The 24,984-nt window shown below is 46.4% G+C and overlaps 1 protein-coding gene across 1 annotated transcript in view; it reads left to right on the top strand.

Annotated features, from left to right (window-relative positions):
• SLC13A2 (solute carrier family 13 member 2) overlaps positions 1-24,390 on the top strand; it is a 40,257-nt gene extending 15,867 nt beyond the window's left edge. Inside the window, exons 2-12 of the mRNA XM_043962844.1 lie at positions 1,303-1,431; positions 3,994-4,130; positions 5,871-6,085; positions 7,924-8,095; positions 8,289-8,411; positions 14,903-15,121; positions 17,677-17,773; positions 18,151-18,264; positions 20,415-20,576; positions 21,414-21,551; positions 23,888-24,390. Of these exons, the coding sequence (XP_043818779.1) occupies positions 1,303-1,431; positions 3,994-4,130; positions 5,871-6,085; positions 7,924-8,095; positions 8,289-8,411; positions 14,903-15,121; positions 17,677-17,773; positions 18,151-18,264; positions 20,415-20,576; positions 21,414-21,551; positions 23,888-24,061 (1,680 nt within the window). The 3' untranslated portion in view covers positions 24,062-24,390. The remainder of the gene's footprint in view (positions 1-1,302; positions 1,432-3,993; positions 4,131-5,870; positions 6,086-7,923; positions 8,096-8,288; positions 8,412-14,902; positions 15,122-17,676; positions 17,774-18,150; positions 18,265-20,414; positions 20,577-21,413; positions 21,552-23,887) is intronic.
• Positions 24,391-24,984: the final 594 nt, after the last annotated feature.

A 24,984-nucleotide genomic window follows, 5' to 3' on the forward strand; every position in this document is an offset into this window, starting at 1 on the left:
TCCCAAACCACCTTAGACTGTTTCCAGCCTTAGATTTCTCCAATTTCTTGATACTGAATGCTGCTTCTCCCCCTCAAACTCTCAGTAATGCTGACCCTCCCCAATCTCCAGCCCCCACCCCACCCAGACTCTGTACTTGTCTTCTCCCCCCACCCCCAAGCTCCACCCCCGTGGTGCCCCCTGGCCCTGCCTTCTGCCCTCAGGAGGCCCTAGTCCCTAGATTTCTCCCTGATGCCATTTTCTACTCCTCTTTACAATCAGAGCCTGCTCTCTCCACCCTTCAGCCTTGCTCCCAGTCCCCTTGCCCAAGATCATTCTTTCCCTAGAAATCAAGCAAATGAATGAATATTTATCGATCACCAATGATTAACACATTCAGGGCTTGGATGCTTCAGCTGGAAAAGGGACATCTTCCTCTATTAGGATGTACCAATGGAGCCTCAGTTCCTTCTTAGGGTGATGGAGAGTTTGGCCTCCAGCTCTGATATGCTAGGATTTTAAGAGTCCAATCCCCCAACCCTCACCCTATCCCACCCCAGCCTCTGATCCAGACCTCAGAACTGTGCTCCCTGAGGAAAAGTTGGAATATAAACTCCTGGAGGAACGGAATTCTTATTTATGATTTTGTGTCTCTAGTGACTGGCACACAGATGCTTCATAAATGATTGTGGATGGGTGGATGGGTGGATGGGTGGATGGGTGGATGGGTGGATTTCCCCTCCACACTGGGAGATCCTATTCTTTGTCTCTAACTGCTCACCAGGACTTAATCTTTCCCCTTTTCCTCAAGTCTCCAAACCCTCAAGTTGGTTCTTTCCTCTTCCCTACTCCACTCAAAAGGCCTATTTGCCTTGTCACCAGTTTTAAGCAGCAAAACTCTAGCCTCCTCTCAATTTTCTGAGCATGAAAACTAGAGGAAAGCCATACCATGGGTGGGGAGTGGGCATTTTATAGCCAGAAGGCCAGATAGATAGTTCATTAGGGGGATTTTGGGAACAGTCAAAGTGTCTCTGGCCCCTGAACTCTCTCTCTCTCTCTCTCTTTCACCCCCTCCCTCTGTCTCTCTCCATCTCGCTCTCACACTCGCTCTCACACTCACTCTCCCTCACTCTCTTTCTCTCTGTCTCTCTGTCTGTCTCTGTCTCTCTGTCTGTCACTGTCTCTCTGTCTCTGTCTCTGTCTGTCTGTCTGTCTCTCTCTCCATCTCTCTCCATCTCACTATCTCTTGCTCTCTCACTCGTTCTCTGTCTCTCTGTCTTTCTCTCTGTCTCTGTCTCTGTCTCTCTCTCCTCCTGCCCCCAGGAATCCAAATGTGGCTACACTATCATCCTCATGGCGCTCCTGTGGTGCACAGAGGCCCTGCCGCTGGCGGTGACTGCCTTCTTCCCCCTCATCCTCTTCCCTATGATGGCCATCATGGATGCATCAGAGGTGAGTCTCTCTCCTCACTCCCACCTCTCCCTGCCCATTCACATGCCTCCCAAGAGGGGCTTGAGGGAGTCAGAGAAGGGCTTGGGTGGGCAACACTATCAGATAAGAAGTAATCATGGGGAAAAAAAAGAAGTAATCATGGGAGCAGCTAGGTGGCACAGTGGATAAAGCACCAGACCTGGATTCAGGAGGACCTGAGTTCAAATCTGGCTTCAGACACTTGACACTTACTAGCTGTGTGATCCTGAGCAAGTCACTTAATCCTCATTGTGCCACCACACAGAAAAAGAAGTAATCATAAGCCTTTAATAATGGGAAATTACTTTTTAAGAAATACTAGTGATGTGCACTCCTTTGTCCCAAGAGGTCATTATTATTCCCATTCTTCAAATGACCAAACTGAGGCTCACAGAGCAAAAGGGATTTGCCCAAGATTGCTCAATTTGATGGCTCAGGACTCACACTGGCACAGTACTGAATTGGAGTCAGTACAAAGACTACTGATTTTGGAGGGAAGACTCCCCACCCACCACACACAGCTACCACCACCTGACATTTAATTGCTGCATGATCTTGGGAAAATCATTTAACTTCTCTGAGCCTAGCCAGCTTCATCTATAAAATGGGCATAATGACTATTTCCTTACCTAAAAGCAGGGGGGCCAGAGATGTCCTCTGGGAGTAGTCCCTCTTAGCTTTAAGATCAGCAATTCAATGATAAGCAGCCCAGGACTTCCTACTGCTGCCTTGCAGATAAAGGATTGAGCCACTAGCCAGCCTTTGTCTTTGGGGATTGGAAAGAGAGAACCCTCTTAGCTGAGATGCCCCCATGTGGCTGAGATGGTGTATATAGCATGCCCTACTGTGTTCCAGTTACTAGATGACATTGGCAAACTGATTAATCTTTCCTAAGACTCCTCCACGAAATAGGAATATTATCAACCCTAAGATGCCACATACTTGAATTATAACATCCAGAAAAAACTGTCACCCTCTCCTTTCCCAAATCATCCCTCAGTGTCTTTCTCCCTCTTCATCCTAAGTTTAGAGGAGAGTCTGGACAGGGTTTGACCCAGGAGGGCATTTTGAATGTGCTTCATATCTGAGTTTTCAAGGCTGAGTTTGTAGAACTTCAAATGCTGAAAGAGACTCTGAAAAAAATTCCCCCTAGACACCTTGTACTCTAACCCCGAATAGCTAAATGACGTCATTACACTCGTAATGCCCGATTCTTGGCATCATCTCAAGCTTATTTGGCCATGGAACTCATTGGGGCTTGAAACTTGCTGACAGAGCCTGTACATACTAATAGGGGACGAGAGGGGAGAGTGGTTGGAGCAGGATATCAGGACAGGGGGCAAGGAATATTGGAACTAAAAACGGGATAGTGACTCCTTTCCTTTGATATATACATAATTCCATGTTTATTATTTTAGAAGGGAAAGTATCATGGCCATTGGGTTTTTTCCCTTCCCCAAAGCTCTATTCACCAGAAAAAGAACATCAAGGATTTCACAAGACACCATCTTAGACCCCACCTTTTTGGGTGGGAAGATGTCAAACAGGGTCATTGGTTCAATTGCTTTGAAAATCATCCCATTTTATGGAGTCTGAGCAGAAATGTGATTAATGAAGCTGGTCATTGGCTCCTAGAATCAATCACTGATTAAGGATCAGAGAGGACCTGAGAGGTCATTGGATCAGTGGCATCCAACTCAAAAAGAAACTGGGGCCACCAATGGTTACAGAAGGATCCCTGTGGGCCACATATTGGCTTAGTTTTTAAATGTAGTATTTCCTTTTTTAAACTGTACTTTTCTTTATTTCTGTTTCTATTTCCCAATTATGCTTTAATCTGATGAAGGGGATCATCAGGACTGGGGCCCGTGGGCAGGTGTTTGACCCCTCTGACCAAGTCTACCCCACCCCTCCCATTTTGCAGATGAGAGTTAAGTAACTTGCCTCAACTCACACAGATTGTTTTTAACATGGCAAGGACTGGCCCAAATTGACTTGAAATATGAAGCTAACTCTGAACTCTCTCCTCTATTGGCACAGATCTAAAACAATGATTAATCAAAATTATTCCCGTTGGCTTTGAGATACCTTATGCTATTTGCTTGTTCGTCTTTCTCATCATGTCCTTTTTAGGACTCAGATATTTAAATATTAAACCAGCCCAGTATTTTGCCTTGGCTAATCCACCAAATTGAGGGTCAGGATATGTTTGAAATTGTAAGGCTGCTGTGACCCCCCCCAATCCATGGTTATCCTGGTGGTTGGGGGTGGGGGTAGGCAGGGTCTTCACCTTTTCTGTGCCCTGGACCCTTTGGGCAGCAAACTGGTGAAGCCCATGGAGCCCTTCTCAGAATCATGTTAAGTAATAAAAATAAAATCCACAGGATGACCAACAAAACCAGTTAGATTGAAATACTTTTAGTCGACATGTTGAAATACAAATTCATGAGCTCCAGGCTAAGAAGCTGTCAATAAGAATGGGAGCAGGGAAGGATGCCCACTTTGCTTCTCACTCTCCTCTCTCCCCTGGGGGCTTGACACCAGGTTTCTGTCGAGTATTTGAATGACACCAACATCCTCTTCATCGGTGGCCTGCTGGTGGCCATAGCTGTTGAACAATGGAACCTGCATAAGCGAATTGCTCTCCGTGTCCTCCTCATCGTTGGCGTGAGGCCAGCATTGTGAGTGCAAAAAGATATCAGCACTCTGGGCAATTAACATGGCAGGGACAGAGGTGGGGAGGGTGGACTTGGGTCAAGGGATCATTCTCTGGTCTCCCATGTGTTGTTTTTTTCTCTATTTTTTCCCCTTTTTTTTTTCTTGGTTTTTTTTTTTTTGGTAGGGCAATGAGGGTTAAGTGACTTGCCCAAGGTCACACAGCTAGTAAGTGTCAAGTGTCTGAGACTGGATTTGAACTCAGGTCCTCCTGAATCCAAGGCCAGTGCTTTATCCACTGCGCCACCTAGCTGCCCCCCCCTTTTTTTTTGTTTTGTTTTTGTTTTGTTTTGTTTTTGCAGGGCAATGAGGGTTAAGTGACTTTCCCAGAGTCACACGGCTAATTAAGTGTCAAGTGTCTGAGACTGGATTTGAACTCAGGTCACATGTGTTTTTAAAAGGGGTAGAGGGGCAGCTAGGTGGCACAGTGGATAAAAGCACCAGCCTTAGATTCAGGAGGACCTGAGTTCAAATCTGGCCTCAGACACTTGACACTTACTAGCTGTGTGACCCTGGGCAAGTCACTTAACCCTCACTGCGTGACCAGAAAAAAAGAGCCAGGGGGTTACCTTGGATGGGGTACTACATTTGATGACAGGAAGACCTAGGTTCAAATCCCCCCTTAGATACTGGCTAGTTGTTTGACCCTGGGCAAATCACTTAAATTCTCTGTGCCTCAGTCTCTTCATCTATAAAATGAGGAGGTGGGACTTTGTGGACTCTAAAGGTCCTTCTAGTTTTGGATCTATGAGTCTATGGTGCCCATCCTCTCCCCTCCCCCATTCTACTCCCATCATTTGCCAGAAAGACCGATAGATATGAAAGTGTTAGTGCTTTACCCAGCAAGATGCTCTCCTCACCTCTTGCTGGAAAGGGGAGAGGCTGGTTTTATTGTTCAGTCGTGTCTGACTCTGTGTGACCCCAGTTGGGGTTTTCTTGGCAAAGATACTATAGCGGTTTGCCATTTTCTTCTTCAGCTCATTTGAGGAAACTGAGGCAAACAGAATGAAATCACTTGCCCAGGGTCACACAGCTAGTTAGTATCTGAGGTTAGACTTGAACTCCGATCTTCCTGACTCCAATCCCAGTGTCCTATCCACTGCGCTGCCTAGTTTTCCTCACTTAGTAGGCACTTAATGCTTAGTGAACTGTATTGGTCCTAGTCTCAGTTCTTCCCCTTCCTTCCTAGAGAGTGATTATATCTGTATGTATGTATATGTATAAGTATCTATATAAATATCTATCTGTATATATATATTTGTACAAAATACATGCATATATGCATATATATATGTTAGCTTTTTCTAAGGTTGTACAGTGATGGTTTAGGGGGTATCAGAAAGACCAGAAGTGCTGGTGTAGATGGCAGGGGGGAGTTGGAAGCATCCTGTCAGTAGTGAGTTGCAGTGCCTGTGGTAAGCAAGAGCTTCAGTGTGAGAGAAGACATCGGGGGTGCCCTGGTGATCCCCTTGAATATCCCTTCTCTGTTGAGTTTTGGTGGGATGTGAAGGAGGTAAGATATGCTGGGGGGGGGGGGTTTGTGGCCCGTACCACTTTTCCAGTGAGTGAACGGTGATGAGAAGCAAAGAGTTAATGCTCACTGGTCCACATAACCAGTCTCCAGTGCCGGGCTGAGCTCGCCCCTGGGTTTCTGTTTTCCAAAGGAGGGGAGGGACCCAGCAACCTAATACCATGCCTCTCCCTAGCTTGATCCTGGGCTTCATGATCGTCACAGCATTCCTGTCCATGTGGATCAGCAACACCGCCACCACAGCCATGATGGTGCCCATCTCCCATGCTGTCCTGGAGCAGCTTCACAAAACCCCAGAGCAGAAGGACGAGGAGGTGGGCAACGTCAACAACTCCTTTGAGATCCAGGAACCCGATAGCACCGTCACTGAGAAAGAACCTCCAAGGCTGGGTGAGAAGGGCCTCAGAGAGGCTCCCCCCTTGCTGAATGCCTTTGATCCCTGGCATTGGCCTCTGCTCTGGGAGGGAGGGCACAGGAACACGGGATACAATCCCTAGGGTCCAGAGGAAGACTTCCCAAGCAGCCAGTGTAGTCCTCAGTGGGGTAGAAAGAGTAGTGCCCAGGGTTGTGAGGGGGCTGGGGGAGGGGTTGGGGGAGGGACCTGAAATCTAGACCCAGTCTGACACTTGCAAGCTCTGGGACTTCTTTCCTCCTCCTTAATATCAGGTGAGGGCTGGGCTCTTGTCCTCTAAGGCCCCTTCTGTCTCTAAATCTATGACCCTAAGGTTGTTCCCAGGTATTCTGTGATGTAGACCCTCCTCTGAGCTAGGAGCCCTTGGCTTGGCTTTAGGGGCAGTGAAGGAAGGGAAGCCCACCTCCTTCCATGGCGTCCACTGGGCAATACCCTCCACAAGGCTAATGGGCCCATCCTTATGCAGCAGGTGAAAGATGAAATGACTGAAGAAACAAAGGTGTGGTCTTCTGAGCATATGGATTTATTAAGTAAGGAATGCCATTTGCCAAACAAAGTTGGAGCAGACCTTCTCAGCTTAGCCTGGACCCCGAGTAAAGGGGGAGATATAATTTTATCCATTATGTTTTATATACAGCATACGACATATTTTATACCTTAAAAACAATTCACCAGGGGCGGCTAGGTAGCACAGTGGATAGAGCACTGGCCCTGGAGTCAGGAGTACCTGAGTTCAAATCTGGCCTCAGATACTTAACACTTACTAGCTGTGTGACCTTGGGCAAGTCACTTAACCCTAATTGCCTCACTTAATTTAAAAAAAAAAAAAACAACAATTCACCAAACAAGACTAATTCAAAGGAAACAATAGGAGCAGCTAGATGGTGCAGTGGATAAAGCACTGACCCTGGATTCAGGAGTACCTGATTTCAAATCCAGCCTCAGATACTTCACACTTACTAGCTGTGTGACCCTGGGCAAGTCACTTAACTCCCATTGCCCTAAAAAGGGGGGGGGGTGGACAATACAACATTAGGCAATCTGATCTCTAATTAGAAGAAAGATTGGGGTTTTCCAATTTGGAAGAGAGAGAAGCAACAAGTGCAATTCCCTGAATTCAGAAAAAGAGGTGTCCCACTCCCCTCAAGAATCTGTAAAAGATCAAAGGAATATGGAGACAATAACTGATCAGTACAGGGACAGTCTTCAGATAAGACCTATGGGCTGCTTGAAGTGCACAGTGGTGAGAAAACCTCCTTGTGTCAGTCTTTGGAGCTGACCCAGTTTCTGGTGAGCATACCCAGGTCCTTGGTTAAGGCTCTCTAAGTACCAGGTAGAAGTGGTTCAGTTCCCCAGCCAGGCAGGGCTGGCTTCAAACAATACAACAAGGTTTTCTCCCAATTCTCACAATTGAATAAAATTTTGTCACAGGACAGAAGTTGGACCAAACCCATAATTGAATAGAAAGGGAACTGAGCTAGCTCCAGGGTTGAGTCACAAGATGGAGTCAGTGTGGTTCATTCAATGCCCTCAATTAACTATTTGCTGTCCTAATCCCCTGAATTCCCTCACTTAAGAAGCTGCTAGGGACCCCTGAACAGATCTCACACCAGTTTTCTTCCTTCCCCTTGAAGGCTAGTAGAGCCCATCCCTTCTGCTACAAGCTAGAATATCTTGATGAATGTCTCCTCTTCCTAACCCCATTATTTTACAACAGGGGAAACTGAGGCACAGAAAAGTGTGACCTCTCAACTCCTAGGTCTCTTCTCTCTTATCTCAGCTACCCTGACCCCCTTCCTTCTCCTCCACCCCACAGATATCAGCCCTGCCCCAGCACCAGTGCTCCTGGATAACCGTGAGAAGGAAAGAGAGCAGCTCAAATTCTCCCAGGGCATGAGCCTTTGTGTCAGCTATGCTGCCAGCATTGGGGGCATAGCCACACTGACGGGCACCAGTCCCAACCTGGTGTTACAGGGACAAGTCAACTCGTGAGTTTGGGGCCCAGGTGCCATCCCCTCCAGGGACCCTTCCAAGTCATCTCTCCTTTTGTCCCAAGACATCCTGGGCTCTCAGAGGTTAGGCTCAGCTGGTCAAGCTAACCAAGACACCCACATAAGCAGGCAAGGGAAACAGGACCTTGTTGCCATGGAAATAATCACTGTCATTCCTCCAATCCCACAGGCTCTTCCCAGACAACCCCGGTGTGGTGAACTTTGCTTCCTGGTTCGGTTTTGCCTTCCCCATCACGGTCATCCTATTGTTACTATCCTGGATGTGGCTCCAGCTCCTGTTCTTGGGATTTAAGTAAGTTTCAGGACCGGTCCAAGGCTCATACCAGCCGGAAGTTATGCCTCCAAAGGGCATCTGACCCTCGGAAAACTTTACAGTCAGGTCAGGGATCAATCAACCAATAAGCAGGCATTTCTTCATGCCAGGCATTGTGGTCGGTGCTAAGGGTACAAAGACCACAATGAAACTATCGCCGCCCTCATGGGCGAGACAAGCAATAATGGTCCCTGACATTTATACAAAGCACCCTAGGGTTACTCCAATAGATAGAAGGCATTGCAGAACCTGTTATCTCATGTGGTCCTCACGATTGTCCAGTGAGGCAGGAAGCATGAGTAGCATTTCCCCATTTTACAGGTGAGGAAACTGAAGCAGAGAGGTGATATAGATAGATAGATAGATAGATAGATAGATAGATAGATAGATAGATAGATAGATAGATAGATAGATAGATAGATAGGTAGGTAGATAGGTAGATAGGTAGATAGGTAGAGGTAGAGGTAGAGGTAGAGGTAGAGGTAGAGGTAGAGGTAGAGGTAGAGGTAGAGGTAGAGGTAGAGATAGAGATATATATAGCTTGCTCAAGATGAAATAGGTCATTTTTCTGGTTAAAGCCAGGACTTCAGATCTCAGTGTGGTCGTTAAGTTTGGGGTATGAACCAACATAAGATCACAGGATTTAGAGCCTGGAAGGGACCATCAAGATCACTCAGTTCAATCCCTCCCCCCACTTTATAGGTGAGAAAACTGAGGCCCAGGGTGGGTTAGAATGACTTAGCAGGTCACTAGCAGCTAAGCTGAAATTCAAAACCAGTTCCAAATCCCCACCTCCACTATGCTGCCAAACAATGCCTAGGTCTCACACTAAGTTGGCCAGATTGGTCGGTCAATCAATAAGCATTTTTAGGCACCTTACCATGTGCCAGGCACCATGTTAAACACTAGGGGTACACAAAGAGGCAAAAGACAGTCTTGCCCACAGTCGAATAGGACTTATTGAATAATATACAAACCACACTGACACTTGCAAGGAGGATGCACAAATCTAGATGTGCATCTTTGTTGCCCCTGGCTGCCATCTGCTGGATCCCCATCGGTTTGGTCTGGGGTAAAAAGGTTGTACACATCAATGATTCCAGAAGACAGGATCTTGATAAATGATCATTTTATTATTATATCATTATGTATGTATATGTAAATACATACATATGTATATATGTGCATCCTTATGTATATATATATAAAATGACATCATTTTTAACTACCAGGTGGTTCCCAGAACTTAGGGGTTGTGGGGCTTTATGTGGCGCTAAACAAAGGGAGATGAGACCTCTTACAAATGGACCGATTTTGACTGTAAGTTTAGTCCTAGGGGTTAGCAGAATTCCTCTGGAGCCAGAGGCTGTACCTACAGATACTGATTAGAGCTTCTTGACCCACACATCCTCCATTTTCCATAAGATATAGAGTCCCGATTGAAACAGGTCTCTTGGGGGGCAGCTAGGTGGTGCAGTGGATAGAGCACCAGCCTTGGATTCAGGAGAACCTGAGTTCAAATCCAACCTCAGACACTTGACACTTACTAGCTGTGTGATCCTGGGCAAGTCACTTAACCCCTGTTGCCTCATTTTGGAGGCAGGTCATCTCCCCTCTCTGGACCTTGGTTTCCTTATCTGTAAAATGAGATATTGTGAGCACTAAGGTCATCTGGGATCATGGGGTGCTAGCCAACCTCAAAGATGCTTTCCAACTGAAAGACACAGGATCCTTATGTACCAGGTGGATGATGGAGGTGCGGTCACCAGTCGAGACTTACAGAATAAGCCTTGGACCAGTGACAGGCTGAGGAACAGGGCTAAGACACTCCTTGCTATTCTCATCCCACCCCTTCTTGACCTGGAAGGGGGTCTTGGGGACTGAGGGATTAGCCACTCCAGCCCTTCCCCTCCAGGGAATCAGTGGGAAAGCAAGATCAGATCCAAGTGGGTCTAGTTCCCTTAGGAAAAGTGACCACCTCCCCCACCTTTCCCCACCAAACTGAAATCAGGATGTGAAGGGCCTCTGGCCTAGCATAAGTGCCCTTTCTTGGAGCCATCTAGGTAAGAGACCTTTGTCTTTGACCCCCAAGGTTCTTTCAACTCTTCTGCTCATTGATTCCCTAGAACCTATTTAGCACTCTTTGGGTAGCTAGGTGGCACAGTGGATAGAGCACTGGCCCTGGAGTCAAGAGGACCTGAGTTCAAATCTCACTTCAGACACTTACTAGCTGTGTAACCCTGGACAAGTCACTTAACCCCAATTGCCTTAAACATCCGAGGGGATCTCCAGTCATCCGGATATATATCTTGCCATTGGACCCCGATGTCTCTGAAGGAGAGTGAGGTTGGTGACCCTGCACAGCCCTCCCTCACTTAAATTAAATTTACTGCAAGTCATGACATCACCTCCCAATGCCATGGTCCTCTTTGGGAACAAAGGACAAATAAGAACAACAACAACATTTAGCACTCTATCTGCTGCATCATCTAGCTACCTATAATACTCTAGGGTAAGAGGAATAGAAGAAAATTAAAGATAAAATAATCATTTATATAATAAATATACTACACAAAATAATATTTTAATCTAAATACAAGAGGTGGCTAAGTAGTACAGTGGATAAATCACTGGCCCTGGATTCAGGAGGACCTGAGTTCAAATGTGGCCTCAGACACTTGACACATACTAGCTGTGTGACCCTGGGCAAGTCATTTAACCCTCATTGCCCCACAAAAAATATAAATGTGGAATAAATATACAATATAAAATAAATGATAAAATAGAAATATTCCATGATGTATTATTGTATTAAATATCATTGTAGTAGAAGAGAACCCAGTCCCAGAATGCATGATCTGTAGCTTCTAAATTTATTGTTGTAGCTATTGTTCCCCTGCCCTAACTTGGCCCCTTATAAACCTCTTAGAGTTGCAAGGTCCAGCTGGCTCATGAGCCTAAACAAAAGCATCATCCTCCATCCCTAAACATCCTCCAGTGAATTTTAGGATGTTCCCACCTGGGCTGTCCATTTTACATTCCAAGTATGGTAGGCCTGCTTATCTTATAATAAATATTTTTATGAATATGATACATAATAAAATAGCCCTGTAGTGTTTAAAACAGGCTCTTGGCTCCCTCCCTGCAGAGTCCAGCCCCTTGCCATTTCCTTCTCCAGCTCATTTGACAGATGAGGAAACTGAGGCAAACAGGGTTAAGTGACTTGCCCAGGGTCACACAGCTAGTAAGCATCTGAGGTCACATTTGAACTCGGGTCTTCCTAACTTCAGGCCCTGGACCCTATGCGCTATGGTGTCACCTACCTGCCCCTAAAGGGGTTGGTGGATAATCTCTAAGATTTCCTTCTAGTTCTAACTATAGTTCTAAGATCTTATGAATTTGAGGAGGGGAGAGAAAGGATGAAAGAATGATAGCAAGAATGTAATGACACAAAGTTAATCCCATGACCTCAAAAAAAGAAAGGGAAGGACTTTGAAAGTCCCCAAAGATGAGTCCATTCATCTAAAGGCCTTCCTTCTTTCTCTTTCCTTTGTAACCTCCCCAAGTCCCACCTTCTACTCTTATGAGTTAGATGTATCATCTTCCCATGTAGGAATGTAAACAGTTTAACCTTTTAACATACCTCTTAATTTCTTTTTCCTGTTTACCTTTTTATGCTTCTCTAGGGTCTTGTATTTGAAAGTCAAATTTTCTATTCAGTTAAGATCTTTTCATCACAAATACTTGAAAGTCCTATTTTTCATTGAATTCCCTTTTTTTCCCTGAAAGATTATACTCAGTTTTTCTGGATAGGTGATTCTTGGTTGTAATCTCAATTCCTTTGCCCTCTGGAAGATCATATTCCATGCCCTCCGATCCTTTAATGTAGAAACTGCTAGATCTTGTGCTATCCTGTCTGTGGCTCCATAGTACTTGAATTGTTTCTTTTTGGCAGCTTGCAATATTTTTTCCTTGACCTGGAAGCTCTGGAATTTGCCTATAATATTCCTGGAAGGTTTCATTTTGGGATCTCTTTCAGGATGTGATCAATGGATTCTTTCAATTTCTATTTTACCTTATGCTTCTAGAATATCAGAGCAATTTCCCCTGACAATTTCCTGGAAGATGATGTCTAAGCTCTTTGCTTGATCATGGTTTTCAGCTAGTCCAATAATTTTCAAATTAATCTCTCCTGGATCTATTTTCCAGGTCAGCTATTTTTCCAAGGAGATATTTCACATTTCCCTCTAATTTTTTATTCATTTGGATTTGCTTTGTTGTGTCTTGATTTCTCATAAACTCACTAGCTTCCATTTGTTCAATCCAAATTCTTAGGCAATTATTTTCTTCAGAAAGCTTTTATATCTCCTTTTCCATTTGGCTTTTCAAGCTGTTGACTTGTTTCTCATGACTCTCTTGTGTGGCTCTCATTTCTCTTTCCATTCTTTCCTCCACCTCTCTTACTTTGCCTTCAAAGTCCCTTTTGAGCGCTTCCATGGCCTGAGACCAATTCATATTTTTCTTGGAAGCTTTGGATTTATGAACCCTGATGTTGCTATCCTCTTCTGAGGGTGCACCTGCATCTTCCTTGTCACTAAAGAAACTTTCTATAATTCTCAACTTTCTCTGCTTGCTCGTCTTGCCCATCTTTTATTTGACTTTTAACTCCCTCTTACAGTGGGGCCCTACTTCCAAGCTATACTCTCCCAAGGTTTAGAGGGTGCCAGGTGTTTCAGTTTAAGGAAGGGCAGGTTCTTCACTTGCCTGGCCTGTTCCCTGGTCCATAGACAACCCCAGGCCAACTTGCTAATTAACCAGACAGCAAAACTTTGTGTGCTGTGGTTGTTAGCTCTGACAATCCTGCGCCCCTCCCCCACCTGGGCCACCACCACTGAAGGCTACTTCCTGGTTCCCAGAAGGGGTAAAACACCCAAGTTCTGCCTCAGCACCATCAGAGACCCCCTGTAATCTCCTCCCTGCCAACCACTCAGCCCTTTCACCAGACTGTGAGATTAGTTCCAGATGACACTGGTGCTGCAGCTGATTCAGAGGCTCTGGGGGGTTTCTTTCCCTGGCTCGGCCTTCCTGGGACTGGATCTGTGTCAGCGTGACAGTGGGGTTGGGCTCCACTCCTGGCCCGGCACAGCAGCCCCCTCCTACTGACCTTCTAAGCTGTCTTTAGCTGGAAAATTATCTCAGTCCATTCTTTTGTGGGGTTTGCTATTCCAGGAATTGTCCTATGGCATTATTTGAAGGTTTTGTGGAGCAATCATGTGAGTTCCAAGAGCTTACTGCTTTTCCTCTCCTACCTTCTACTCTTAGTTCACTGTGCATTGTAGTCCTAGTAAAAAAAATTCAATCTGAAGTGAGAGGTCTTGAATTAAATTCCTCACCCTAGTTATGTGACATTAGACAAGTCATTTCCCTTCCTCAGGAGCATCAGTTTCCACCTCTGTATAACAAAGTAGTTGTTGCAGGTGTTATAGAACTACCCACCTTTGAATCTAGGACCTTTCGCCTAGACAATAATAGTTCTGTGGGGACCAATTTTTAATTGGGGAGTGTTAGCTAAGCGGCTCATCGAAATATTAGGGCAAGGAAGGAGACTGGCAGCCTCCCTCAAAACAGAACAGGATTTATTTTAACAAGAACGAGCTTAAAAAAAAAAACCACACACAAACAGGATCAGTAGGATCAAGGAAAAGGAAATAAAATGGAGAAAGGGAAATTATACAACCTGAAAAGATACCACCACCCAGGAATCAGCTGAGAATATGCAGCAGAACTCCTGTCTCCTTCCAGCGTCCAGCTAGAATGCCCAATTCTCCTCCACCAATCCCAGAAAAACTCCACACAGCCCCAGCCAATGGGATGGCTGCTCTGACAGTCACATGACTGCCCTCACTAGGCTTCCAATCATTATAATTTTGCCAGTCCCATGTAGGCGTCGGTGAGTGGTCATAATGTGACTTGCTAGCTCCATGGCAATGGCTACAACCAGTGGGTGGAGCACCGTGCCATTTGCAGAAACCCAGGCCAGTGCATGCTGAGGCATAAAAACCTCAAATAACAATTAATTCTTTACAATTCCTGACCTAGGTCCATGAAATAGATTCTGATAATTATATGAATGGTTTCTCTTGTAATCCTAGTAAAACTACATAATTTGATAACCAGTATAATTGGCTTCTTTTGTAATCATGCATTTTATTTTATTCATTTGAGAAGAAGGCCATAGGCTTCACCAGGACATCCAAGGCACAAAAAAACTGTTGATTTCCCTTTAAGAAGGATAAATTATTAGAAAACAAGCCAGCAGTTTGCTATGTGACCTTGGGGAGTCATTTACCTTCCTTGACTTCAGTTTGCCAATCTATAAAATGGGAACATTAACAAGATAAGTCCATGCCTGCTCTTGGAGTGGTTCTGATTGAGGATGTGTGACTGTGAATGTGTCCCTTTGCCTATAGCTTGCGGAAGAACTTCAGCTGTGGAGGGCAGGCTCGAGAAAAGGAGAAAGCAGCATACCAAGTCATCCAGACTGAACAGAAGAAGTTGGGCCCCATGACTGTTGCTGAGAAACTCGTCACTGTCCTGTTTGTTCTCCTAGTAGTCCTGTGGTTCACGAGAGAGCCTGGCTTCTTCCCCGGTTGGGGCAGTGTGGCCTTTCCTAACGAAAAGGGGGAAAGGTAAGGCTCCAAGGGAGACCACATGCACTGATGCTTAGGAGTGAGGAAAGGGGAGGATGAATGGCCCCAAGGAAGATGGCAGAATGAGAGCCGAGAATGGACAGATCCCACCAAACCAAGGCACAGTGGACATCCACTGGAGGGAAAGAAGGAGGGATGTTAGACATGGGGAAGAACTTCCCAGAAATGGTGGTCATGGAGACAAAGATGGCTCTAGAAAGCCTTGAGAGAGACAGAGACGGAGACGGAGAGAGACAGTGAGAGACAGAGACAGAACAGGATGAGGAGATCACCGGATGCAGATCAGAGGATGCAGATCCTTTATCATCCAGATCTGGGATCTGCAAATTCTTTTTTCCTTAACATTTGGTTGCTTTCTTCATCCTTGTTTTTAATACTTTAATATTGGTACTTAAAACTTGGTTTTTCCTTAATATTTTCATAACTGTATTTCCATATAATTGTTTCCTTTTTATTTTATGTACTTTAAAACATAAAAAGGGCTTCCTAGGCTTCTCCAGACTTCCCAAGGGGTCTTCAGCACAAAAAGGTCTAAGAAACCCTACATTTTATGGGATGGGAGGGGAGAGATGGAATTGGAGTTGAGGGTAGAGGGGCCTGAAATGAGGGAATGGGGGAGGGATGCATTAGAGGAGGTAGAGGCAGAGGGGTTCGATTTGTTTTGATTCAATAAACATTTATTAAAAGCCTACTATGTAGGGGCAGCTAGGTGGCTCAGTGGATAGAGCACTGGCCTTGGAGTCAGGAGTACCTGAGTTCAAATCTGGCTTCAGACACTTAACACTTACTAGCTGTGTGACCCTGGGCAAGTCACTTAACCCCAATTGCCTCACTAAAAAAAACAAACAAACAAAAAACAAAAAAAAGTTTATAAACAACTTAAGGGGCAGCTAGATGGTGCAGTGGTTAAAGCGCTGGCCCTGGATTCAGGAGTACCTGAGTTCAAATCCAGCCTCAGACACTTAACACTTACTAGCTGTGTGACCCTGGGCAAGTCACTTAACCCCCATTGCCCTGCCAAAAAAAAAAGCCTACTATGTGCCAGACACCAGGGATACAAAGCTAAGAAAAGTCCCTGACTTCTAGGAGCTTACATTCTACTGGGAGGGTACAACAGATAAATGAGTAAATTACCAGGCAGCTGATTCCAGGTTCAGGAGACAGCCTATTTTTTTTTTAAGTGAGGCAATTGGGGTTAAGTGACTTGCCCAGGGTCACACAGCTAGTAAGTGTTAAGTGTCTGAGGTCGGACTTGAACTCAGGTACTCCTGAATCCAGGGCCGGCGCTTTATCCACTGCGCCACCTAGCTGCCCCGAGACAGCCTATTTTTAAAAAACAGAAATAGGAGATGAAATACCCAGTTCTGGGAAAAGCAAGGAAGTCAGTTTGGTTGGAATATATAGTATGTGAAGGAGAAGAATGTGAAATAATGCTGGAAAGGTAGATTGAGTCACAGGCTATTGAGGTGGCCATTTCAAAGAAGGGAAAATACTTTCTATCTAATTCCCTCTGGTTCAGTTCAGGTAAATTCTTCAGTCCAATCAGATCCCACCTTCTGTAGGAGGACTTTCTCAGTGTTCCTTCTATCCCCCCAGCCATTGCTAATGCCTTCCTTTCCATTTACACCTTATATATCTTGTATGTGCATATTTGCCCATCAGACTGAGCTTCTTGAGGGGGGCACTACATTTTTGCCATTCTCTGTATGCCCAGTACTTAGCACCACATCTGCACATAATAGATGCATAATAAACATTTGTTGACTGACAGATACCAACAGCGGCTACAAGCTGCTACAGCATACTAGGGAGGGATACTAAAGGAAGAGACAGGCTCAGCATCAGGGATCCTGATGGGAACAATAATAAACTCACATGGAAAATGGTAGGTGAGAAGTAATGTCCTGCCAGCTAAAGCCCCAGCTTCACAGGAGCACCTGTGGTGGGGCTCAAACTGGAAGGCTCCTGGAGGGGGTGAGGCTTAGACTGAATCAGTTGATTATCAGCCACAAACCTGATGGAGAATCAGGATCTCACATGTCTAAAGTTATTTGTTTTACAAAGCACTTGGCCTCCCAACACCTTCCCAAGCTAGGTAAGGCAAGCATTGTCATCCCCCTTTTATAGATGAAGAAACTGAGGCTCAGAGGGAGGTTAAGTGACTCACTCATGGCCACCCAGCTGGTAAATGGAGGATTCAAATTTGAACCTTCTGGCTCCTGATCTAACCCTTAATACACCACATTACTCTATATTAGGGTTGTACTAGGCATGGTACCTCCTCTCAAGGAGCTTACAGTCTAGCTGTAGAGATAAGGAGGTACAAGAGGACTATACACAGTAATTGCTGGAGGAATTTGGAGAAGGCCACTGAAAGCTGTGCAAACATTATGGATGCACGTGAAACTTGGCCTGAGCCTTGAAGGATGGTTGGATGGAAAGGCCAGGGCTGAGGAAAGAAGCCAACTCCTCTGATACCCTTCCCCAAGCCCTTGCGCTCATTGCCTCTCCTCTGCCCCCACTACCCCTTGCAGCATGGTCTCAGACGGCACCGTGGCCTTCTTCATCGGCATCCTCCTGTTTATCATACCCTCAGAGCTCCCTGGCTCCCAGCAGCAGGGTAAGTATTTGGTCATGGAAGGAGGGATGGTGGGGAAGGAGAGGTGGGGATAGAAATCAGCAAACCCTGGAGAAGGAAAAGACCTCAGAGCCATTTGATCTGCATCCCCCCTCCCTGCCTCTCACTTTTACATAGTCCTCATTTTATAGAGGAGCAAAGTGAGGGTCACATACAGTTGGTTGTTGATGGGTGGGCAGTAGAACCCAAGTGTTCTAGGTCCCAGCTCAGTGTCCCTTTTTCCACTACACTACAATGGAAGGAATGAAGTTCTGGTGTTCTTCCCAATACCTGGGCAGGGGTTCCAGAGTGAGTAGAACAGAGAAGGGAACATGTCATCCAGGGGCTCTCTCAATGACCTGGTTCCTCACTTTGGGGACCAGGCACCGAGGGGAAGTTGAAGGCCCCACCTGCACTCCTGACCTGGAATATCGTGAATAAGAAAATGCCCTGGAATATCGTCTTCCTGCTGGGTGGAGGCTTTGCTCTGGCCAGGGGCAGTGAGGTAAGCACCACCCCACTCCTGCCCCACCCCCATCAACTCTCTTTCTGCTCCCAGGAAGAAAAAAGAAAGAAGCTGGGGGGGATAAGGAATGAACTGAGTGGGGGAGCTCACATGACACAGGGGAGGAATTAACTTCTGTTCAGAAGTTAGAAGTTTTGGGGGCAGATGGAAAGAAGTAATTTGATTATAGTCTAAGAGACTACCATGATATATATCATATATGTTATATATATATATAATATATTACATATGCATATGTGAATTATATAAGTGATTATATTATACATATATGTGTGTATATTTCAAGTCCACATTTGTGATTTCATCAGGGTAGGGAATTCCCAGTAAATTTCCCCTTTGTATTAGGTCAGCTAAGTAGAGCAGTGGACCTGAGTTCAAATCTGACTTCAGATACTGCCTGTCCCTGAACAAGTCACTTTACCTTGCTTACCTCAGCGTCCTCATCTGTCAAATGAGCTGGAGAAGGACATGGAAAACCACTCCAGTATCTTTGCTGAGGCTTGCAAAGCACTTTTACATGTTCTCATTTGATCCTCACAACAACCCTATGAAGTAGGTGCTATTATTATCATCATTTTACAGATGGGGAAACTGAGGCACATAAAGATGAAGTGACTTGCCCCAGGGTCACCTGAATAGTAAGTGTCCAAGAGAGAATTTGAACTCAGATCTTCCTGACTCCACATTCCGTACTCCAGCCAATGCACCCACCCATCTGCCCCCAGGAAAAGAAAGCATGCATTTGTTCTTTGGAGCCAGGAGGTCAGGTTCAGGAACATTATGCCCAGCTTGATCCAGTAACGCTAAAGTGTATCATACCATCCCCCTCTCCCCATCTAACCCAATGCTTGCCCCAGCTCCGAAGTCGGAGCAGCTTCATTGCCTTCCATGGCCGCAAGGGGGCAACAAAATCACTTTCAGCCCAGCTTCTGGGAACCCAGATTTCCCGAGTCTTTTGTGGCCCTGGGATCTGACCCCACTGTCCCCTTATAGCCCCTGGGAGTGACTGCCTGCGCCAGCTGTGAAGAGGGGAGACTCCCTGACTCAGCCTCCCCCTGAGCCTAGAGCTCCATCTCTCCCATCACAAATTGGGACAAAGGGGACTTCCTGGGAGAGCACATGCCCAGAAATTTAATGCAAGAGGGACCTCAGACCCCCTCCTTGCTGTACGGTTGGGGAGAAGGTTGGCATTTCCTAGTGACCTGACATCAGGACATGCATCCAGCTGTCAATGGTCCCAGCAATTCTTTTCTCTGAGTTCTAGGTGGCAGGGAGATGACTGGGACAGGGGACGGGGGTGGGGGGATGGGGGGACATGGCAAGGATCGATAGAGAAGGTCTCCCTGCCCTATCCCTTCCTGTTGAAGAGGCCAGCTCATAGAGCACTCCTCCTTCCCCCCAGCTCAGCCCCTAATGCTTCATCCATGCACACTACCTGTGCCCAAAGACAAAGGGAAGCTGGGGAGGGCTGAGGGAAGGGAAGGAGGTGCTACCAGCACAGGAATGATGACAACAGGAACTAGGGATAGGGACAACCAGATGATCCCTGCTTTAAAGGATTATCTTTTCCCCATCTCTTTCCCCCTTACCCACCACCATTTTATTTCTGCATTAGAAGGTTTCCTATTGTCCTAAGAAGTCTTTCCAGCCACCAGGAAACATGGAGCCCAGGGGATCCTATTTCCAATAAAATTCTGGTCTTTGGGGACATCTAGGTGGCACAGTGGATAAAGCACCAGCACTGGACTCAGGAGGACCTGAGTTCAAGTCTAACCTCAGACACTTGACACTTACTTTCTGTGTGACCCTGGGCAAGTCACTTGGCCCTCATTGCCCCACCCAAAAAAAAATTTCTGGTCTTCTCCCTGCCCCAATTGCTACTGGGTCAAGGGAGGGGCAGGGAGGGAGAAGAGGGCCTGGAATCTAGGTCTTTCCCCTCATCTTGCTCAAGCCACTCGACCTTGACCCCTGACCTGCCAAAATTCAAGCAAGCTTCCCATTTCCTACTTTCCTTGCTCTTTCCTTGGGGAAGGGGGAGGGGGGAGGAAGGAAAGGGAAATGAGGATTTGTTATGCCAAAACTCAGAGACACAGCAACCCAGGGCTCCTCCCATTCCTTCCTCCCTACAGACATCAGGCCTGTCCCAGTGGCTGGGGGAAAAGCTAACACCACTACAGGGCATCCCTACTTCAGCCATTGCCTTCATCCTTAGTGTCCTTGTGGCTACCTTCACTGAATGTACCAGCAATGTGGCCACCACTACCCTCTTTCTGCCCATCCTCGCTTCCATGGTAAGACACCCTTTACCCCCATTTCTCTTCCTATCCTGTCTTTTAAAAGCTCCTCTTCCCTCATGTCCCGTCACCCAGGGCTGACCCAGACCTCTCAGTTTCTAAACTGAGGGGACCCTGCTGCATCTGCAATTTGTGAAAGAGAGTGGAGAATTCTCAGCCTCCTTGGGCTGTGGTGACCTGTGGATGCCTGGCTCTTTGGCCCCTGACTCACCTCCACCCCCTACCCTCCCACCCCCATTCCCTGTCCTGGCTGACATCACCAGGTGAGAATCTAGTTGGTTGTTCTGTCATTCCCCTCCCAATATGAGTCTTGGTCACCCCCAAAGTGACCAGGTAAGATTTCTCACCAGGGGCGTCCCTGGGCCATTTCCACAGCTCTTTGATGGAATCCCTGTGGTCTCTTTGAGATCAGTTTTATGGGTCCCTCCCCTCTCCACACCTGAAGGGCAGGTCAGCTAGTCATCTTCTGGAGGAGATCTAAGGCCCAGGGAGGTGAAGGGCCCCTCTTAGCCCACAAAACATTTTCTGAAGTAGGGAACAAGCCCTAGAGCCCTCCCAAGCACTCCCGACTACTGGGGCTCTGCCCACCCGGGCAGAGAAGAGGGGGTCCAAGGCTGGCCCCAGCCCCACCTTGTTCTGTCAGTTTCAAGGACTCTCCATCAGTGTCCTCACTGATCTGTGAAATAATGGGATGTGAGCAGGTGCTCTTGCCCCTTCCTGCCTTCCCTTCCTGCCCACCTTACTTGCATGAAGCCAAGACTTCCCAGTTCTTCATTTCCCCCTTAGCATCTCCTTGTTGTTCTGACCTCTCCTTCCCTTTGTCTTCCCTGCTAGTCCCAGGCCATCTGCATCAACCCACTCTATGTCATGCTCCCCTGTACCATCGCATCCTCTCTGGCCTTTATGCTGCCTGTGGCCACCCCAGCTAATGCCATCGTCTTCTCATTTGGAAATCTCAAAGTGTGTGACATGGTAAGTAGTGAAGAAGAAACCAGGGTGAGAAAAGCTGCCCTCTCCCCACATACACACACCCCTCCCCACATACTTGTATTCTATCTCTTCTCTCATCCTACTCCATGGGAACCAGGTAGAGTTAGTAGTGAGGGAAAGAGTCCTAGTGGACCACAAAGTGGATACAAGAAAGACCTTTCTCTCCCACTCTCCCCACAACCCCTCCCCTTAGGTACCTTCCACTTACTTCTTGTCTATTTATTCATGTACATATTATCTCCACCATTAAAAATGGAAAGTATTGGGGGGAGCTATTCTTGCCTTTCTTTGTTTCTCCTGCTTTAGCAGGGTGCCTGATTCATACATACACTTAACAAACCCTTGTTGATTGATTGATAGAAGACATGAATTAAGATGCAAGGGAAGGCAGTTACCAAGGGCAGTTCAGTTAGCAAGGGAGAGGAAGGGAATCCACTTTCCTTCCCTTTCCAAAAATCACAGCTCGGGACAGCCCAAAGAGGGCTGAACTGGGGTCAAATCCCAACTCTGACACTCTCTGTGTGACCTTGGTGGTCACTAGATTTCACTTCCCTCAGGCTTAGTTTCTTCATCTGTAAAATGAGAGGATGGGGCTAGATGGCTTCTGTGGTTCCTTCTGGCTTTGGAGCTATGATACTGAAGGGTTTGCTTGTTCTGTTCTTCCCTCCCTTCCCTTAGCCCAGCAGAATGTAAGTTCTTTGAGGGGAGGCTGCCTTGACTCCCCTAGCACCTGGCACAGTGCCTTGTTTATGAGAGACACTTAGACATTTAATAAATCTCTGTGGGATAGGATGGGATGGGATGAGAAAAGATGAGGTGAGATGGGATGGAATGGGATGAGATCCTTTAGGAAAGGCTTCTACAAAGTGCATACCTTCTATCCTGAGCCCATCCCTAGCAGGGGAGTGTTTGTATTCTTCCCCAGACCATGATTAAAGACCCCTGTCTCTGGATCCATCTTGACTCTCTTGACCAGAGGGATCTGAAGTACTTGGAAAGAGTTCAGAAGTTACATATATATATATGTCCCCTATAGACAGGGATATAGACTACCATCCCCAGTGAAAAAGTCAAACCATTGGGATCACTTATTCCAAAGAAGAGAAAGTTGAGGGAAGACTGAACAGGTCTTACCAGGGAGGCATACCCTGGCTCTGCTAGAGTGGACAGAGTGCTGGATTTAGAGTAAGGGACTTCTTAGAGTCCTGCCTCAGACATATTGTCTGTGTGACCCTGAGCAAGTCATTTACCTTCTCTTAGCCTTTATTTCCTCACCTATAAAATGGATATACAAATAGAACCTAATTCACCCCACTAGCTTGATGTGAAGATCAAATGAGAGAGTGCATGTAAAATGCTTTGGAAGCCAGAGAGTGCTTCATAAAGGTTGGTTATTAGCTATTTACTTGTGGGGTCTGTCCTGGGACAGGTGAGACTTGGATTTGACTAAAAGGACAGTTTTCCAACAGGACCTCCCTGAGAGAGGCAGAAAAGTGTCCTCTTCCCTCCACAGTCAGTGGACAACTTCTCCCACAGAGGCACATATCCAGGTGTTATTCAGGGGATAATCTGCCCCCATTTCCCCATGATGGGACAGCAGCAGTTGCCTACCTTGTGGCCCAATTGCCTTTTCATTCCTGACATTCCATTACTCCTCTGGACTTAAGGTGATGAAGACCTGAATTCAAATCCTACCTCAGACCCCTACTGGTTTCCAAACCCAAGACAACTCATTTAATGTCTCTGTGCCTCAATTTCTGCATCTGCAAAATGGAGCAGGGGGTGGTTTCTAAAGAAAGAAGGAAGGAAGGAATGTGCCTTCCTTAGCCAGACACTGTGCTAAGTATCATATAAAGATCATTTCATTTGATCTTCACAACAACCCTGGTAGGTAGGTGTTATTCCCATTTTATTGTTGAGGAAACTAAGGCATTTAGCAACTTGCCTCAGTTCACACAGCTAATAAGCTCGTGAGTGTTTGAGGTGGAACTTGAACTCAGATCTTCCTGATTCCCAGCCCAGGGCTCTATCTGTTGCTGTTCAGTCAGGTACGGCTCTTTGTGGTTCCATTTGGGGTTCTCTGGGCAAAGATACTGGAGTGGTTTGCCATTTCCTTCTCTGGCTCATTTTATAGATGAGGAACTGGGACAAACAGGGTTAAGTGACTTGCCTGGGGCCCCACAGCTATCTGAGGCTAGATTTGAACTCAGGAAGATGAGTCTCCATCCATTCTATCCATTGCTGCCTATGATTTCAATAGGAATGGGAATCCCCCTGAGCCACTCATTGAACCCTGCCATCTCTCTCCCCTCTTCCAGGCCAAAGCAGGATTTCTTCTCAATATCATTGGCATAGTGATCATCACGCTGGCCATCAACACCTGGGGCTACCCCATCTTTCAACTGGACCATTTCCCTACCTGGGCCCAGATCAACAGCAATGCCACCTGCGGAGTCAACGGCCAATCCAACACAAGCTTTGTCTCCCCTTAACCTCCCTGGGGAGGGAGGGGGTCTGCTTGGAGAGATCCTCTATGAACACATGCTCCCAAGCCTTTCAGCCTCGGTGTGTGGACAGGCCTGGGGATGGTGAAGAGGTAGCCTTTGTGTGTACATTTGAATGTGTTCACACAACATGTGTGTGTCATAGAGTGTGCATGGATGCTCCTGCAATGTGGTATGTTTACAAAGCACACCTCTGTCTGTGTGTGTGTCTGTGTGTGTGTGTTTATGGGTGTCCGTGTGATAGCTGAATGAGGGTATTTGGTGACAACACCTCCTTCAGTTTCTCCAAAGACACAGCCACAGCTCCTATATTTTGACTGTTTTTATTGAGATTCTGGGGAGGCTCCAATTGGAAGTTCCCAGGACTGGAGTGACTTGAGTTTCAGCCTCTCTGCAAGGAGTTTAGCAATTCCAGGCCCTGGCTGGACAGCTCCTCTCTTGAAGAATGGTGGGAAGGGGGGAGGGTCAGAGTATTTGCCACATTAAAGACTTTTCTGTACCTTACACCATTTGCACTCATTTAAGGAACTGCTTCAACATCTCTCTCTTCTCTCTGAACAAATCATCCTGCATGTTGTGACCAGAGTTAGGGGGCCTGAGCAGCCAGGGACAGGGGAGAGGGAATGCCCTGTCCTGAACCTAGAGAGGCCCTGGTTCTAGTCTGGAATCCAGGGAACCTGCAAAGATCACTGGGAAGAGTTCTGGCTCTTGCTTTTGCCATTGAATCCCTGGGGTGATTTGGGCAAATCAGAAACTCACTGGGTGTCGGTTTGTTCATCGATGACCCTTTGGGTCCCTTAATTTCTTTGACTTCACTTTTTTTTCAATCTGAGGAGATTGGACTTGATTACTTCTGAGGCTTCTTCTAGATCTAAAAATCTCTTCTAGAACTCAGGACAAGAGGGGAGAGA

The sequence above is a fragment of the Dromiciops gliroides genome, chromosome 4, assembly GCF_019393635.1.
Source record: "Dromiciops gliroides isolate mDroGli1 chromosome 4, mDroGli1.pri, whole genome shotgun sequence".
In the NCBI taxonomy this organism is placed as follows: Eukaryota; Metazoa; Chordata; class Mammalia; order Microbiotheria; family Microbiotheriidae; genus Dromiciops; species Dromiciops gliroides.